Here is a 17,984-nt window from a genome sequence, read left to right on the forward strand (position 1 = left end):
CTTGTCCCCCAGTACATATAACACAGAAAGAAGAAGCTGGCAGCCTGGGGAAGAAGAATGTCAATGTTTGAGGAAGATCTACTGCCAAGTCTAATGGGATAAGAAACACAGACCACTGTCACCTACATATCTATTTTTCTAAGTGGTCAAACGAAATATGAAATGTTAGAAATCAATGATTTGAATCAAATACCAGCATGTAGATAAGAAATGGCAAACTATATTCTACAGGGCAGGAAGTTAAGATGTACTTTTTTAAAAATCTATGCCAGTTTATGAAAGATTATTTTTCATTCCTCTGTTGGCAACATAAAGTTTAATGTAACTCAATCTAAACCAATCACAAATCTAATTGTCTATATAAAGGCACTACAAACTGAAGTAATTTGGAAAAGCTATTTTCAGTTATTTTAGTGAAAAAAGTTTGTGATTCTTTTGACTTAAATAAAATGGTAGTATGTCAATCACCATTGATGTCAAAAACTTCTATAGCCCCACTCTCAATTGTATTGAAATTCATATGAAGTCCTCCAGCTTGTAGAAAAGTAGTGTGTAATAGAAGGTAGTGATAGAGCAACAGGAATTCCTGAGATGAAATTTTCAGGCACAGGTGCCTGTTGTTTTGCCACTCAATTTAAAAGCAATTTCAAATGACAGATAAATTTCTAAAATAGTTAAAAAAAAAAAAATCTTAATACTAGAATTTGTGTCCTAACCTCTCTGTCAAACGATCAAAACAGCATATTCTCAAATCCTTTTACTGTGTAATTTTTTTCTTCAGAAGAGCTAACCCATCAACATAATTTGTAAGTTTCTATAGATCTTTTTCCTGCTCCATTTCATAAAACCTCCTAGCTACTCTTCCTCTTGATCCAGACTACTTTTCTGATTTCATTATGCTTTCCAGATCCTTCAAAATATTTTGCTTCTTTTCCTCCAAACTTGTATATTATTTGGACTTGCTTTATGCTGTCTTCTGCTTCTGTATTCTCATATTACTCATTGCTGATCTATCTTATCATCTTCTTAGAATGAGAATTTGTTTAATTCACTCACTATGACTTGCTTATTAACTTGAATCCTTGTCCCCCTTTCTGAGGTCATTGTCACCATTTTCTATGTCAGTGAAATTCAGATCACAAGCTTCTCAAGGCTGAAACTCTATCTTATTATCTATGAAACATCATGAAAAGCTCTAGGGCAGCACAAAATGTTTAGCTAATGCTTCTGAGCTAGAAAAAAAAATACTATAAAAATATAGTAGAAGTAGAACATTTTAACAACACAAACACTTCCAGAAAAATATATTATATGTAAAATTGCTGAGATGTTAGAGAACTATCAGTGGAACTACCATATTACCTCTGAATAGTAGTTCTCAAACACACAACTGCTAGTAGTAGCATGATTACACATAATGGATGTTGCTGCTGTGGATGGCAAGAAAACTTTATTAAATCACATTACTACATTAAAACTGTCAGGAAAGTGTGTGTGTGTGTGTGTGTGTGTGTGAAAGCGAGAGAGAGAGAGAGAGAGAGAGAGAGAGAGAGAGAGAGAGAGAATCTGCATTTCTCTTCTGACAGTTCTTGGAAGCTGTGATTCATGCTGCTAGTTGCTTTTCTACTCACCGTAGAGGAAAACCCTGTTTCCTTTGGAGTATTTGTTGTTACTATGAAAACTACTTTAAAATAAGCACAAGTCAAAAACACCTATATTGCAGTCTGCTATCATATATTTAAATGAACCATTTTAATACTTGAAATCAATAAATTAAAATTTGTGACAATTATAAGGCTTGACAAGTATATTTCATATTATACAGCAGAGAATTCTCTAGAAACGAAAGCAGCACAAGCTAATAAAGTTTTCTTCACTTTTACCATTACTAAGATTTTCAGGTTTTCTAAACTAACCAGCAGGACATCCTACATTTCTCTATTAAGACTTCATAAAATCTTCAAGTTGATTTCAGTCTGCTGTTTATTATGATTAATAAGTAATGCAAATAGAGGCATACAGGCCAGACAGGAAAGAAGCCGAGAAATGCCATTCTAGACATAAATTCAGTTCCTGCTTTTCAACAAGTAACTCTGTGTTACAAGACAGAGGAGTGGGCTTACTGGAAATCTGATTTGGAAAATACTGTCTTTTGTTCTTATGCTGACAAAAAAATATTATTTTACGATAATGTCATACTACAATATTGTTGGTCCCCCTGCCCTTCCAAAACAGCCCAATATTCTTCCTGTCTCCTCAAGCCCCGATGACACAACTCCTGCTCTCCTATCCAACACAGACCCAAGTGCATGCTGAAAAAACAGGTCAGTACCAAAATCCCATTGCATTACGTGTCTCTCAAGAGAGGGCAGTGACACATTTCTCTCTACCCAGCTTGCCCATTTTCCCAAAATCAGTTGTAACATTACAGTCTGTGACTTCCATCCCTCCTACAAACATGGCTACAACTAATCAACTATTTCAAAAGCTACTGGTGAATATATAAGGAAAGAATGAGAGAAAACAAGGAAAAAGCATAAATCACATTTTCTTAGGAAATCAGGCTTTAAAAAAGGCAACTCCCTACAGCTTTTAATCAAGGAAAATTTCCTAGTTGTTTATTGAACCAAAGAAATAAGCAGCTGTTGGCAACATTCTTTTTATCTTTTTGCAACTTCAAATACAGATTTCAAATTAAGCTTTGGGGAACTAAGGTGGGGAAGTTACCACATGAAACAAGACAGTTTTTTTCTCCTAATGTATCTTGAGGTTTTCGGATGACTGGTGAAAATCCAAGCATTTAACATATCTCTAGCAAGAGTAATCTGAAAAATTACATGCCTTCTACCGTAGCACACCAGCAGGAGTCTACATTCTTTGTATTCACAACCATCTTCTCAACAGCCACCTCTAAACTCTTGGAACACTGTTCTGCCAAGGCATGTGTCAGTAATAGGCAAAACTCAGCAGGCAGACACTGACATTACATTTAACATGCAATGAAATAGCCACCAAACACTTCAAATGCCCTTAAATGCCAGAAACTATTACTAACTACTTCATTAAAAACTTTCAAACATAAAAATGGAGACTTCTGTTTTATTTATAACAGCAGCAGGATCCTAAGAATTTGAAATATTAAATTAGCTGTATCAATGTGTTTTGAAGTACCTTTTTATTAGGCAGCTTAGTACCTCATACTTTCATTAGGATCATAATTTAAGATGTAAAAATAAATATTTCCTCAGTGTTTATAATGTACATTAGGAAACTCACACATTAACCTCCCACAGGAACCACTTCTTACCAGTCAGCCTGGCCTCAATGTTCACAAATACTTGCCCCAATGAACAAAGTGCTGAAACCTTCTGTAGATCTACTGGTTCAGCAGATAATGATACGCTTATGGGATCTGGATCATTCTTCTGCAAGCCATGGAGATACACTCACAAACTTGTGGTGCTGCAAGCTAAAAACTCTTGTAGATGAGGTCACTAGCAATATTACTCCCTGCTACGAAGTACTTAAAATCCTGACATCATGCATGAGGATCAGCCCATTCCCAGGTATCCTCCTTTTCTAAGTGTCCCACAGAAAGACAACTATTATACAGCGTGATTAGCAACTTCTGTGGCCTGCTCCGGCTGCAGTAGACCACAAAGCAGCACAGGCTTCACTAAAACAGGGCACAAAAAGGGGATTCCATACAACAGGATCTACAAAAAGGATCTGCAACTCTTAAGTACCAAAGCCAGAAAGAGTTGCATCATTCAGCAAGATTTTTTCAGAAGTTAACAGAGATGCAAAATATGTAAAGTAACCACTGAACACAGTATTTTGCATTCAACTGTTTCTGGAGGCCAAGGACATAGGTATGGCTAGTACTCACAATCCTGGTCCCTGTCCTTGTCATGCACACAGCTAAGCTTTTCCCATCAAAGCAGGAGTAATATATTCTTTGAACATGCCAGCAAGAGGGAAAAGATGTGCTCTTATTTTGTCCAGCAGCACAGAGTTACAGCATAGATCACAGAAACTGGAAAGCCAATCTCTAGTCTACCAAACAGGGTTCAAACCCTAGTATCTCAGCAGGCTCTGCATTGCACTAGGAAGATGCATCAACTCCTAACTTTTCATTTCAGTGGCAATTTTCAGAATATGGAAGCAAAAATAAAAAGTAAAGCTTTACTGGACAGAGCAGCACCAGAAGTACCCATGCTTCTCTAGGGCAGCAAAAAAGAGATGTAATTCTTGGGTTCCAGTTTGTAATGGCATTCAACATTTTAAATGGAACACAGGCCAGAATATAGGCATATATAAAATCTCCTTTTCCTCCAAGAAAACAAACGGCCTACTATAACTCTTTAGCCCAATTAGACTTTACTCATCTTGTCCACGAGGAAAAGTGAGGTTCCAGGCTCTGGAGTTTTGTTGGTTTGTTGTTTATTTTGGGCGTTTCTTTTTATTAACAGGAGGTACGAACAAAACCTCTTCCTCCTCACTCCTTTGTGCTTCTGAACAAAAGGGAGAGTCACCACAAGGTTTTGGTCCAAGTCCAATTCCATAGGTGTGCCTGAGGTGTGGTTTGAACATGCCTTTGAACAAGTGAAGGCCTAATTTACAGATTGCCTAATTTATGAATAGTAAACAGATTTAGATGCCAAGATGCTGGGTTATGATAAGATTCTGGAAAATATGAATGAGAACAAAACTTCAGCGTTCAACTTTGGAAAACTTTACTAGTGAAAACTCAGAAACCTCTAATAGATACCAGTTTTATCTGGGGCTGAACACACAAAACCCATCTAAATCAATTCTGACTCCTCCATATTATTTTATGGATCTGGCCATATACCAAAATAAAATACATAAAAAACCATCTCAGAGGTACCTGCAAATGTCCTTTTTAGTGGAACTCTAGAAAGACCTCTGTAGAATAATTATGTCACATATATTTATTTTAAAAATCCACTTTAATTGGAGCTGTCTTACTCCAAGAAGTGTTCTGTTTTAACAAAAGGATAATAGTCTAACACCATTTATCTCATGGTACCAGGCTGTCATTATCAGTAAAATGACATCAGCTTCAGAACGGAAGCCTTCTCACATACTCTGAGATGATCACACACACAGTTTTAAGAGCAAAGCATACAGGTAGCCACATTTATTCCTAATTTGGCTACATTTTTATTATGAATATGAGGTAGGCCCATAGTATCTACTAAGCTTCAAAAGCATCATACTCCAAATATAAGCCATTATCACTCTTGAATCTCATATACATAATTAATTTTTAAGGATCTACATTTAATAAAATATTAATACTATTAATGATGATTTCCTAATACACTCAGACCATCAGTAAGAATAAGAAAACTTATTCACTGATTTTAATGACAAAATGTAACAGTTGGAAAGAGTCCAAAGTGTGCAGCTCTAAATTGTTGAAAGAATCCATGAAGCCTTGTTATTTCCACATAATATTAAGCATATGACAACCACAGAAGACCAAAACATTTTATCTATATGATTATATATTCTAAAAGTGGCTATAATGAAGAATTTATAATACACACAAAAAGTATGGTAAGAGAACACTAAGACTATAAATTAAACACTCAGAGATGAGATATACCAAAATTAAAGTGGCTTTTACATTACAAAGGAATTTTGTGGCACCAGTAGGGATAGAGAATTCAATCCTTCAGATCAGCTGCATTAACCCTGAGTCTCCTTTCTCTTCTGTGATTTTGCATTTCACACCTTTTAAATCCTACAACAAATAAACAGTGTAATGTCTGTCAGAGTTTCAAAGTATTACACGGATTGAGTTAATAAAACAACCAGCTATACTAGTAAGTTCCTTTCCCCAGCTGGACCACCCACAGAAGTCAATGACGTACCTTCCTAATGGATCTACCCAAATTTACTTGTGCCAGAGTTACAGAGAGACACTGATACCTTTCATTTCAGATTCTGCTGAGGGACTGAAGGTGTGCTTCCAACACATCTTTTTATACTGAAAGACCACAAAATCCAAATTATTAATATCAACACTACTAACAATAATTCAGTATTAGCTTAAGATGAGAGAAACAGTTGAATGGTTTGGCGACTACCTGTAGTCTCACCGTTTTTTTCTCCTCTAGAGATAAAGCTATTCTGAAACAGCTACTGCTCCTCCAACAGCCTGGTGACTCTCCTGATCTTGTGCCACCCCTTCAGTGGTGAACCAGTTCATTAACAATGAAAGGTTAAATATACTTTGCAAAGTAAATAAACAGAAAGTAAGAATGGCAGGAACAATCACTACTGACTTTGCTATGCCACTACCTACTAACATCACCTCATAATCCTCAGAAACAGTTCTACACCTGCTTTCACACTCAGCCTGCAGTTTGCAGTGCTCATAGAGAAGCTAGTGCTTTCAAAAGGCTGAAACACTAATATAAACTTTTCTTCACTTCAGAGATCTACCAAAGTCTTTGTCTCGAGAAAAACTAATTCATGACAGTATGATGAAAAGGCACCTTTCAGCTGTAATTCCAATTCTTCTGAATTATATTTTGTATTAAAAACTGTATTAGGATGATAATTTTCTAGTTTAAGAGGAGAGCTATCCATAGTCTTCATTATAAAACTAGGCTGAAACCATGAGGCACTGACAACAAATTATATGTATCTCCTGAAGGAAAGCATAGATAAAAAAGGAGCTGCTTTCAAATGATGAAATTACCTAGTGAAGAAAACTGCATTTTTGATTCACAATATTTGTGAATCAAATATTTTTCAAACTAATAGTTTATTCGTTTATAATAAAAAAAAACCCACAACTTTCCAAGTTGAAAAACATTTCATATAAAGAACATGTGGAGAAGGTGAGGGGCAATACCTCTACTATTACTTAATACCTTCAACTTTTCACAGAAATTTAAAATGGGGAGGAAAAAAGGCAAAAGCCTAAAGCCCTTAAAAGCAACAATTTCTTTTGCAAGACCAATCCAACCACAAAGATTCATGACTTCTATGAAATTCTATACTAAGGAGCTAATTAACCAACACTGCAAATTACATTTAAGGTAATTACGACTCAGTTTTAAAATTGCTTAGTACAAAGAGAGCAAAGTTACCTACAGCAGAGGTTTGGAGGTCCTTAGAAGAGCATAAGTAACAAAAACATTCTCCTTTCCTCACATTCTTTTATTTTACCTAAATGTGTTAAAACTTTTCCATGTAAGAGCATGAAGCGGAAGAAAAAAAAGACAAGACATAGCTGAATGGCACCCGAAACTATTAAATATCAACCCGGAAGTTTGGGGGTTTTTTTCCCTGTTTGAATTGTTTGTTAAGAAGCAGTAACCCTTGCCTTACCAACTAAATTCTCAGATAAAGTTGCCATATTCTACAAAAACCTAAACCAAATACATTATGTCTGGTAATCTGAAAGCAGCATCTGTAGCAAGTTTGAGAAAGTGTTTTAAGTGGATACATATGAAAATTAATAGTTTAACTTATAAAAAAAATTAAAAGCAAAATTACTTTCAACTAGAATCTCTCTATTACAACAATCAAATGCTGTCCATTTTCAAATAACAGGCCCAAACCCCACAGACATTTATAAACAAAGTCAATATTATTTCTGTAAAACAACATTGTGAAACAACTGCAACTGTTCATACTGAACTTTGCCAGGACTACCACAGTCGAGCTGTATTTCTCAAGTACTTCTTTCTCTAGAGTATTTGCTTAAACAATCCTCTTGCCTCCTGTTATACCTGCTAGCCAGAGAAATTATATAGGTTAAATATAACCACGTTAAAAAGAAAAAACGAAAACACAAAACCAAGGCAGTTAATTTTAACCTGGATCATTTCCTCAAGCTAGTTACGGGACCAATTTCCAAGAACCGTTGTGCTGGTGCAGCTGGAGCAAGGAAGAGGCAGACCAGGTCAAGTCAATACTGCCACCAAAAGCACTGCTTGTTAACCAGTCATTGAAGAAAAAATACCTGCTTTAAGGATTTAGAGCATCAGGTTCTATGATCGGCCACTCTGCGTCTATTCAGAGTTACATATTCCAGCCAAAACCATACCTGACTTTCCCTATGCCTCTTGGTAGGTTATCTGTTTAGTATATGAAAACAACGGCCTTACAAAAGTCTCACTGCAAATATGCTTGATTAGTTCACAAGCACTACTCCCCATGGAAAAAACCCAAACATTTCCAATTTATATCGAGGCCAAAAATATCTGGAATTTGAAAGTGAAACCAACCAAAAATCCTGATCCAACTTAACCCAAACACAAAATTGAAGTACCATGGATTTCCAGTCCCTCGCTGCTGGTATGTCACACCTGCATGCACGGAGCATTAAAGATACTGACTTTAAGGCCGCAGTTAACTCGAAAAAGGACCGGGATCTACTGAGAATCCCTCAGGTTTTACGAGCGTGAACACGTTGCGGTTATCGCAATAAAGTTATCGTAACCCAAAAACAAGGGGAAAAATAAAAGCCTACGAAGTGCATACGTAACCCCGCAGCTGCAGCCAACCTGCCGCAGGGAGAGCGCGGGGCACGCTCTCGCCACCGCACGGAGCCCGAGGCTCCGCAGAGCTGTCCCGCCGCGGGGAGGGCCCGGGGCCGAGCGGGCACCGACCGCCGCCCGCCCGCCGTGTCAGCACCCGCGCTCCGCGGGCCGCCGCCGAAACCTCCCCCGCGCGTGGGGCGGCGGGCCCGGGCGCGTCCCCCCGGCTCCAGCGGGACGAACCGCCCCACGGAGCGGCGGCGCAGGGGCCGCGGGGGGAGGCGCCGCCCGCAGCCCTGCTCGGCCCGGCGCGGCCCGGCCCGGGGGATGCCGGGGAGTCCCGCGCCCGCCCGGCCCGGTCCGCGGGCGTGGGGCCAGGCGGGCAGCGCTCCCGCCGCGCCCGGGAGTTGTGACAGGAGCAAAGTGGGTCACCGGGCCTAGCGGGTGCCCCGCGAGCGCCCCCCGCCCCCGGCCGTGCCCGCCCAAGGGCAGCCGCTGCACTCCCGCCCCCCGGTTCGCGGCGGGAGACACACGCCGGCGCTGTCAAACTTCCACCGCTCCCCTCCGCGCCGCGCCCCCGCCTTCCCCTCGCCAGCGCACACCGGGGCCCGGCGGGTCCGCCCGCACCGCCCCGCGCCGCGCTCGCTGCTCACCTGGCCCCGCGCTGCCGCTGCCCGCCTGCCTGCCCCGGCGAGCGCCGCTCCACGCGCGCAGCCCCGCGCCCGCCGCCCGCCGGCACTGCCTGACTGAACCTCCTGCTCCCGCTCCTCCGGCGGCGGCACGGCAGCACCCGGGCCCGGGAGTCCCCCCGACACCACCGCGCCTGCGCCGCCGAGCCCCCACCGCCGCCGGCCGCCGCGGCGCCTCGCGCCACCGCGCGTGCGCCGGCGCGCACTGCAACCCGCGGCAGCCCCGGACCGCCGCCGCCGCCGCCGCGCGTGCGCAGGAACGGCACAGCGGGGCGGCGATCCCCGCTCTGCGCGCGCGCCTCGCCTGGCGCGCAGGGGGGCGGGGGAGGGCTGCGCGCGCCGCGCAGGCGCGGTGGGCGCGCGCCTCCCTGACCTCGGCTCACCTCGCCTGGCCTCACCCCGCGCCCGCGGGAAATGGCGGCGGCGCGTCGCGGGGCGCGCTGCGAGCGGCAGGACCGGCACCGCGCTGCAGGACCGGCACCGCGCTGCAGGACCGGCACCGCGCTGCAGGACCGGCACCGCGCTGCAGGACCGGCACCGCGCTGCTGGGCCGGCACCGCGCTGCGGGACCGGCACCGCGCTGCAGGCGCAGAGCCGCCCGCCGAGCCCGCGGAACGGGCTCGCTGAACGGAGCCGCTTCCCCACCGGCACCGTGAACCCGGCACAGAACGCGGTCGCACGCGCGTTCCCAAAGCGGAACAAGCGACGTCCCGGGTCCTGTCCGGGAAATGCGCCCCGAGGTATTTAGGGGTTCAACGAACCCGTCCCTGCGGAGGTCCGTGGTTTCTTCTTTCCCGTACATAAAGCGGAGAAATTCCCAGAGCGGCAGAGGCCAGACGTGTTTGCCTCAACCCTCTTGTATGTACGAGGCTTTTCATACAGTTCCATAATATGCGGGGACTATTTAAACATAAATCTGTTATGCCTGCCGCAAAACATTGCGGCGAGCCGTTTTTTTGTAAAATAAAACGCTTGGGAGTAAAATTGTGTAAGTAATCCAAATTTTTTTCTCACAGTTAAAAGGATTTTATTTTTCAATTGGTATATGAATAGCAATGTATTTAAAAGTATCTGTAGACGTTTAATTCGTGTTTATATCTAGAAGAAAATAAAGAACTTGACTGCAAATTGCCATGGATTTCTTTCTGGGTTACTTTTCAGATAGTTCAGTTTCCCCATTTGATTCACAACTGTGACCAAAATCTTATGCAAAGATACTGTAGGGGCAGGAGCTTCTTTACCAGTAAAGCTCCCAAAGAGCTGATCATGAGCTTTTCCACTGGAAGAATTCTGAAAAACATTAGTAAAACTGTTTGTTTCTGATTCATAATACTCTAATTTTAGCTTTCAGTTGAGGAAGATGTGACATAAGGAAAGATAATAATATTATCTTTAGCACAAAGGATAACACTTATGATAAAATGTAGTAGAGATAATAGGGTACAGCAGGATTGGAATATCAAGGAAAAAATGCAGGAATATTTTCACCAAAAATGCGTAATTATCAGAACTAGAATATGGCAAAGAAACCAGGAGGCTACAAATAACTTTGCGCTGTATCTATTGAATTTGCCAGAAGATCTTTAATAAGTGGTAATTCTTCAGAAGAAGGGATGCTGCACTATCTCTTCACACTTTGCATGAATAGGAGCATAACACCTACTTACTGCAATGTTGCAGTGACAAATGATTCTTTGACAAGATCAAAACAAGCAACACAGCTGTGGAGATGATGCACATTTGCATTTTCTGCCAAAGCTGTGGCCTAAGCAAGGTCTTTTTTTTAATGCTACTTTTCTTTTGGCAGTATTTTGTAGGATCCTGAAGGAGCAGAACAGCTTAGAGATGGTGTGGTGTTTCTTCTAGAAATACTATTGCTCTGCTCTTGTCATCAGTGTGGCTTTACTGTGTAATGATAGTTGTGGTTCACTCACACAGACTGTGAAAGCCAAAGCAACTTTTAAACAATGCCAAATTAGGAGCAGCAGATCTTTTGTGAATTGGTGAATGGTGGGACTGCACTGAGCTGGAAATGGAGACATTTCCAATGCACTTACATTAACTATAGCCGTGTTTCCTAAAGAAATGCCATAGCTATCCTGCATAATGTACTTCAGAGCCACAGAATGACCACCTGCTTAGTGTGCTCCTTTTTGATCCACACTGGTCTGTTCAAAAGAGGATGTCTTTGAGGAAACTGGTACCAAAACTAAATTTCACGTTACTCCAGAATACTAAAATGAGCGGATGTTGACTTGAAAGCCTGTCACAATCCACATAACCCTTGCAAAGCAAGGTTGGCTAATATTCCTGAAGCCTTTTCTGCCGAACAGTGTAACTGACTCAGTACCAGAAACACCTGGTTTTAACCTGCAGATTACCTTGGATTTTGCTGCTGCTTTGTCACATCTGATGGCTATAATTACAACCGTGTGATCACTTTGCTTAAACCAAGACAGGGTCACCAAAGGGGAGGTTTGGCTCTTTTCCTGTTGCATCTGCTGCTGCTGTCACACACTGTGCATGTGTCCCTTGCAGCAGCCACAGTAGTGGGAGGGAGGCTGGCAGCTGAGAGGAAGCAATGCTACTTTTATAGCAGCCAGCTTTGATACTTGAAGGGACTGTGCAGTCGTATCTAAAGTCCCTGATGACCTATTTACATTTAAAACTACTAGCTAGCGTTCTAGTTTGAAGTGGCAATAACAGCACATAAGCCGTTGTCTCTGAAATGCTTCTACTAGTTATCTCTGAATCTGGAAAATAAAAGCTTCCAGCAGTGGTATCTGCCAGTAGGTATCCACCAAGAGGCTTACCAAAGGAGTAGAAAACCGTATTTGAACTAACTTATGTCAGAACACATGATCTTAATTAAAATTTTTTCAAGCAATACATGTTTTTATCTCAGTAAAATATCTTACCATGAAATTGCAAAATACCGTGCTTAGGCAATAGTCTTACCACAGAATTATGTAAATTTTATGCACGTTATTTGCCCTTTTTTCAGATCTTTTTTCCCTTCAAAAATAATCAAATACTTTTTCAACTTTTAAGAAGTGGACTTTAGATCTCTTCCCCCATGTTTAGCTATCCCAATGAACCTGCCTTGTATTTCACCAGTTTATATATAAATATTGTGGCTAAACACCTTGTAATTCTGAGTGCAGCAGTTTACAATGGCTTTGAGAAACTTGCCTTCTGGAAACTTTCAGGCCAGCAGTTTGAGGTGTTCATTAACCAGTAAACACATTGGGATACTAGAAAAGAATAAGAACATACAATGACAGTTCTAGTGTAAATGATGTGTAAAATAACTGAAGTTATTAAAGCATTTGAAGAGCACAAGTACCTTTTCCTATAGTCTGCTTCTACTTTAATTTGTTATAAGAATTGCAGGACAAATTTTATTTAGCTTCTTCCAAGATCATTGTGATTTAAAGAGCTGTTGAAGTAAAAAAACATAGCAGGCACAGTCTACAAAACATGTTAGTAAAGCTACCAGACACTTCAAGCACTGTGCCTCAGTTTCATTCCTAAGTTTTTAAAACTGATTTTGTCCATTGTAAAGTTTAAATAATGTTTTTGAATCTGTAACATACATTTCACTTTATTTAAACTAGATTTTAATTTAACATCTAAATACTTCTCCATTCCCTAAGTAACATCAGGAAAACCTTTGTATATTTTTATTTTTATCATGCCTTACCATGTTCATTATTTTCATAGTTACTATTTAAAAATACCTATATAAACCCCAAAAACCAACCAGCAGATGAAGAAAACACAGACACAGAAAATGCCAAAACCAACAGGAATTTTCTTGTTCCCCTCCAGCCTTTTGAGCAATTAGGATTTTTTGTATCTGGCTGAAGTTAAATCATCTGATGTGGCCTGTGGACCTTGGAGGTCAAAGGCAGGTGAGCCAGTTTTGTTAATAGTGATGAGAGATTTTTGTGGATACTCATACTCATTCCTAAGGGATTACAAATTTCCTCAGAGGTTCTTATTTATGCTCAAAATATAGAATTGCTTCTACTTTATATAAATCAAATTAAAATCAAGAAAGGCTACTGTTTTCTCTCTTCAGATCTTGAAATTTAAATTGCTGTAATTCTAACAATTTCATTTGGTTATCCTATTCCTTTTGCTCCTGGAAAAAAATATTTGTTTACTGACAATTGAGAAGAAACTCCCTCCCAAAAAACTTGAAGGAAAAGAGAAAACTGTAGGGGTATTCTCAGTTCAGTCAGAGAGAAAGGAGAGTTTCTAACCAGGCTGAATCTAAAACTGGTCTGAATCTAAAATATGATTAAACATTCTGTACTAATTCTCAGTGTTTTACAAAACTATCTGATAGAATTGCTAACATACACAGAACCAATCATGGGAGTCCTTTGACATTTCTGCTGCATCCTGTCACAACTTCTGCTGCCATTTGAGAATTTACAGGGCCACTGATAAATTAATAAGTCCCCCAGCTTTCCTCGGTTTGCATAACTAAGACTTTTTCTGATGGGCTTTTGATTTGTTCACGTCACAGGGGAAATAAAGGTGGAATAATCCTGTTGGACCACTCCTGCTGAGAAAAGCAAGTGCAAACAATGGACACCACTTTCTTAGTGAAACCCATAGTTCTCAGTAAGGTTACATACAAGGTGATAAACATGCACAGCAAAATAAATCTTCCATGTATTTGAACAAAAGTGAACAATTAACTCTCACAAAGTGAATTAACAAATCAAGTAGGTCAGATGCCCTATGATTCCATTGCTTCTAAGAAATTGCTATTTCATTAGCCATTCTTATTTAATTTTTCTAGATTTTTTTTTAATTGCTAGTTAAATTCTTTGTATTGAAGTAGTCTATATCTTATGCAAGAATGTAATTACCTTGACCAATAAAGATTAATTATAGCCCAAACATCCTCTGGAGCATTTGTAAACTTCTTTCGCATACTGCTTTCCACAACTTTCTCTTAGCTTCACATACTTTTGCTTCCTCTGAAGACATTTCCATTCTAGAAGTGCTGCTGCTTAATTAGAGAGTAAAAATAATAATAGGCATCTTTGGAACATTTTACATGTTTTACAATTTAAAATTTTATTTTTTATTTTATTTATTTAAAATTTTATATTTTAAATTGTAAACATTTTACAATTTAAAATAATATTTAGTGCATTGCAATTACTTAAATTATTTGAGTAATTCTTGAGCTCACAGTCTTAACATTTTAGAGCTAGAAAGGCATCTATGCCAATCTTTATTCCATAATACAACATTAAAATTAATTTTCTTAATTCATCAGTATCAGATTTGGAAAACCTGGGTAACAAACAAACTGTAAAAGCATTTATCATTTGAGATGAAACAAGAAAACATTAGAGCAGGTACTAAACATTTGTGTAATCCTGAATATGAGATTAGTTTAAGGGGGAATTGCCTCTGCTGACAAAACAGTTAAAAAAACAGTTGTAAAATAATCAATGAAAACTGAAATGTAAAGTCAGTAGATGGCAGTCTTCGTCTATAAAAATACTTGCAAGGTAGAAAAGGAAAATAATGAAACTTGTTTAACTAAAAGCAGCTATTAATTACACGAACTGAAAGCCACTGTGGAACTGCTTTTCACCAAAAATAAAAAAGAAATTATAAATGTACAATTTATACTCTAAGTTATTATACTCTAGGAACAATACATTATAGTTTTGGTTCACAACTCCCACATATTTATGTTAATTATTTTCTTTCTATGAAAATACATTACTAGATACAGTGTGTTAGTCCTAGAATTATTTTAGTAATTTTAAAAATTCATCAGCAGTAAGTACAGGTAGAATCTAGACAGAGGAAATGTTTTGGTCACATTAGCTTTTTTATTTTGTGTAAACTGCATGCCTCATTTTTCTTAGTTACAATACAATGCTGGGCAGAACTCAGCAGAGTAACTTGTAAAATATGTACAAAAATAAACATGTGAATGTCTGGTATAACAACAATTGCTGAAGTCACTACAAGGTGCCAAAGTTTTCTGAACCCAAATTCGTAAGCAAATTGGCTCTGTCTTCTACTGTAAGTAAAATGATCAGTCTAGTCCTATTAAATAGTAGAATTAGGTTGATTGTGTCATAGTTATGCCTAAGAACAGTGCGCTGTGTATCACAGATTTCCAGAATTGTAGCCTGGCTGGGCTTGGAAGGGAGGTCACCTGATTCAACCCTCCAGCTCAAGTAGCATCAGCCTTGGGCAGGCTGTCCAGAGCCATGTCCAGACAGCTTCTGAGCATCACCAAGGAAGAAGCCTATGCAACATTTCAGTTGTTTTCCCTCACAGTAAAAAAAACTTTTCTGGTATTCAGAGGGAGCCTCCAGCTTTTCAGTTTGTACCCATGTCTTCTGGTCCTCTCATGGGGCACCACTGGAAACAACTTGGTTCTGTTCACTTTATACCCTCCATTCAGGTATTTATTGACTTGATTTGGTCTCCCCTGAGCTTTCCTCCAATATAAACTTCAAATGAACATTTTCCTGAAGTAGGAAATAGATAAGTCATTAAAATCTACCTTGAATAAGAAGCAAACCAAACACAATAGCTGTTTACTAGGGATCCACAGCTGGCTTTTAAAACGACACAAGTTTATTGACTGGAGTATCTCTCTTATGAGGAAAGGCTGAGGGAATGGGCCTGGTCAGCCTCAAGAGGAGAAAACTCAGAGGGGACCTGTTGACAGAACCTCATCAATGTCTATGAGTGTCAGCAGGGAGGGTGTCAAAGGATGGAGCCAAGCCAAGTTCTTGTCAGGGTGCCAAGCAATAGCAGAAGAGACAATGGAAAGAAACTGATGCACAGGAAGTTCCACTTGAATATGAGGAAGAACTTCTCTGCTGTGTGGCTGGCTGTGCTCTCAGGGTGCCCAGAGAGGTTGTGGAGTGTCCCTCACTGGTGACAGTCAAGAACTGGCTGGATGCAATCCTGTGCCGTGTGCTCTGGAATGACCCTGCTGGAGCAAGGGTGCTGGAACTGATGACCCACTGTTTTCCCTCCCAGCCTGACCCGTTCTGTGATGCTGTCGTTCTGCAGGTACCACCACTACAGCACAAAAATTTTAATGCATTAGATAGTGAAACTATAGTAATTACTATAGTAATTCATAAGAAATTTCATTTTATTACAGTAGTGTATTTAGAAACCATATTGTACCAGAAATGAGTGTTATGCTAGAAGAAGAAAAGTATTTTTCTCGTAATAGTCATATTAATTACTTCATCAATTAAAATTTTTGAACAGTTTGATTCCAGTACTAAAATACAGTTTTCTTCTTTAATGGCATGCCACCCTCATATGGGGGGCATGTATCCCATATGCAAAACATTATCTATCACAAAACTGGAACCATGCATGACAAGGTATTGTTTTTCCTATTTTTCTTGTGCACATGAGAGAAAAGGGATACCCACAACCAATTGTCCATTCTTTCTGGCTTGAAATGCCTAGAAAACTATCCAAAACAGGAGAGAGAAAATGGGATTCAGAACTTCTTTATGAGAACATTTTTGGTCATTGCACAAAGTCCTAAAGACTGACAGAAAGTGTCTTTAGTGTGGCAGAGTCGTCTTTGGTGCGGCAGAGAGAGGGGTACCTTTTAATCAGGCAGAAAGAGAATGAGCCCTACTTGTGTAACATGGACAAATGTTGAGACTATACCACTTCAAACATAGCACACCTCCAAACACACAGTGGCCCAATGTATCTTCAGCTCAACTGAGGATGTGTAACAGTGATTTCCACGGTGCCCTGTTCAACACTTTCTTTTAAATATCCAGATTTCAGAGTAAATAATTTTGCTCTAACAGAACATCAAAGCAAAATGTGGTGTAAACTGTTTCTCTGTGCCACTGGCAATTAGGAAGAAGTAGAACAGTAATGTGGGTGCTATCTGATGGCAAAAGAGTGGAAAGTGGATGAAGGCAGTTGTGTCAGTCAGCAAACATTACTATTCAAAAGATTCTGAGTTTATTTTTTAGGAGCATGTACATAGACAATAGTGACATGTGCACTGCTAATCTGGATAGATATCTCTCACTACACCTGTATGCATTGTATGTTTAATTCAGAATCCTTTCTAAAGCAACCAAGTGAAAATAATTAAAATTAAATTATAAATATTGAACAAATGTCATTATAAGAAGTGTTGATTATTAAAATGCAGAGCAAAAACAAGTGGGCAAGAAGAGGAAAAGTTCTTCTCAATCTGGTTTCCTCTGAGGCCATAATTTTTCCAGTTACCTTCTGAAGTTTTATTGCTCATCCAAAAGTGCAGAAGCAGGAGTAGTAATGCTGAGGCCAATTCAAACCATGACCAGTGTTAAAAATTTTAACCCACTTCTAAACTGAGTCATAGAAGCACAGAATGGTTTGGGTTGGAAAGGACTTAAAGATCATCTAGTGCTGAATGGTTAGTTACTTTCAATATAATTACAACCTCAACAACATAATTTAACAAAATTTTGTTGTGAAAGTAAACTCGGTGAGGTAAGCTGGGAAGATTGTACGGCTAACTTATGCTTCTGAGTAGAGTTTCTTTCAATCTCCATCAGAAGCATTTGAGTTTTCAAGTGAATTGTGACCCCAGTTCCAATTAAGTCTTCTTCTAAATGAGAACCATGGTGCATCTGCGTTCTTAATAGCTAAAAAAGAATGCCATTATATTTTAGTTGAATTAAAGTCACAATATTTCTTCAAAAGATGCAACTTGTTCAGGTTCCTTTTATTAAGG

The 17,984-nt window shown here is 39.9% G+C and overlaps 2 protein-coding genes across 15 annotated transcripts in view; both read right to left on the minus strand.

Annotated features, from left to right (window-relative positions):
• The window catches only part of CLOCK (clock circadian regulator), a 60,388-nt gene extending 50,967 nt beyond the window's left edge, over window positions 1–9,421 (minus strand). For 13 of the 14 annotated variants that reach the window (XM_041715749.2, XM_072928179.1, XM_030271095.4 and 10 more), the window contains exon 1: window positions 9,179–9,420. The gene's annotated coding sequence lies outside the window, so the exon portion shown is untranslated. Of the gene's footprint in view, window positions 1–9,178 lie in introns of all 14 variants that reach the window. The other variant, XM_072928180.1, reaches the window with a different exon arrangement.
• Window positions 9,422–12,260: 2,839 nt separating this feature from the next.
• On the minus strand, window positions 12,261–17,880 carry PDCL2 (phosducin like 2). Its single transcript, XM_030271108.4, is given in 7 exon segments — window positions 12,261–12,331; window positions 12,334–12,362; window positions 12,364–12,468; window positions 14,101–14,150; window positions 14,152–14,243; window positions 16,149–16,297; window positions 17,768–17,880. Coding segments are annotated over 7 exon segments (609 nt in total).
• Between the last annotated feature and the right edge of the window lie 104 nt (window positions 17,881–17,984).

Source organism: Taeniopygia guttata, chromosome 4 (assembly GCF_048771995.1).
Source record: "Taeniopygia guttata chromosome 4, bTaeGut7.mat, whole genome shotgun sequence".
In the NCBI taxonomy this organism is placed as follows: domain Eukaryota; kingdom Metazoa; phylum Chordata; class Aves; order Passeriformes; family Estrildidae; genus Taeniopygia; species Taeniopygia guttata.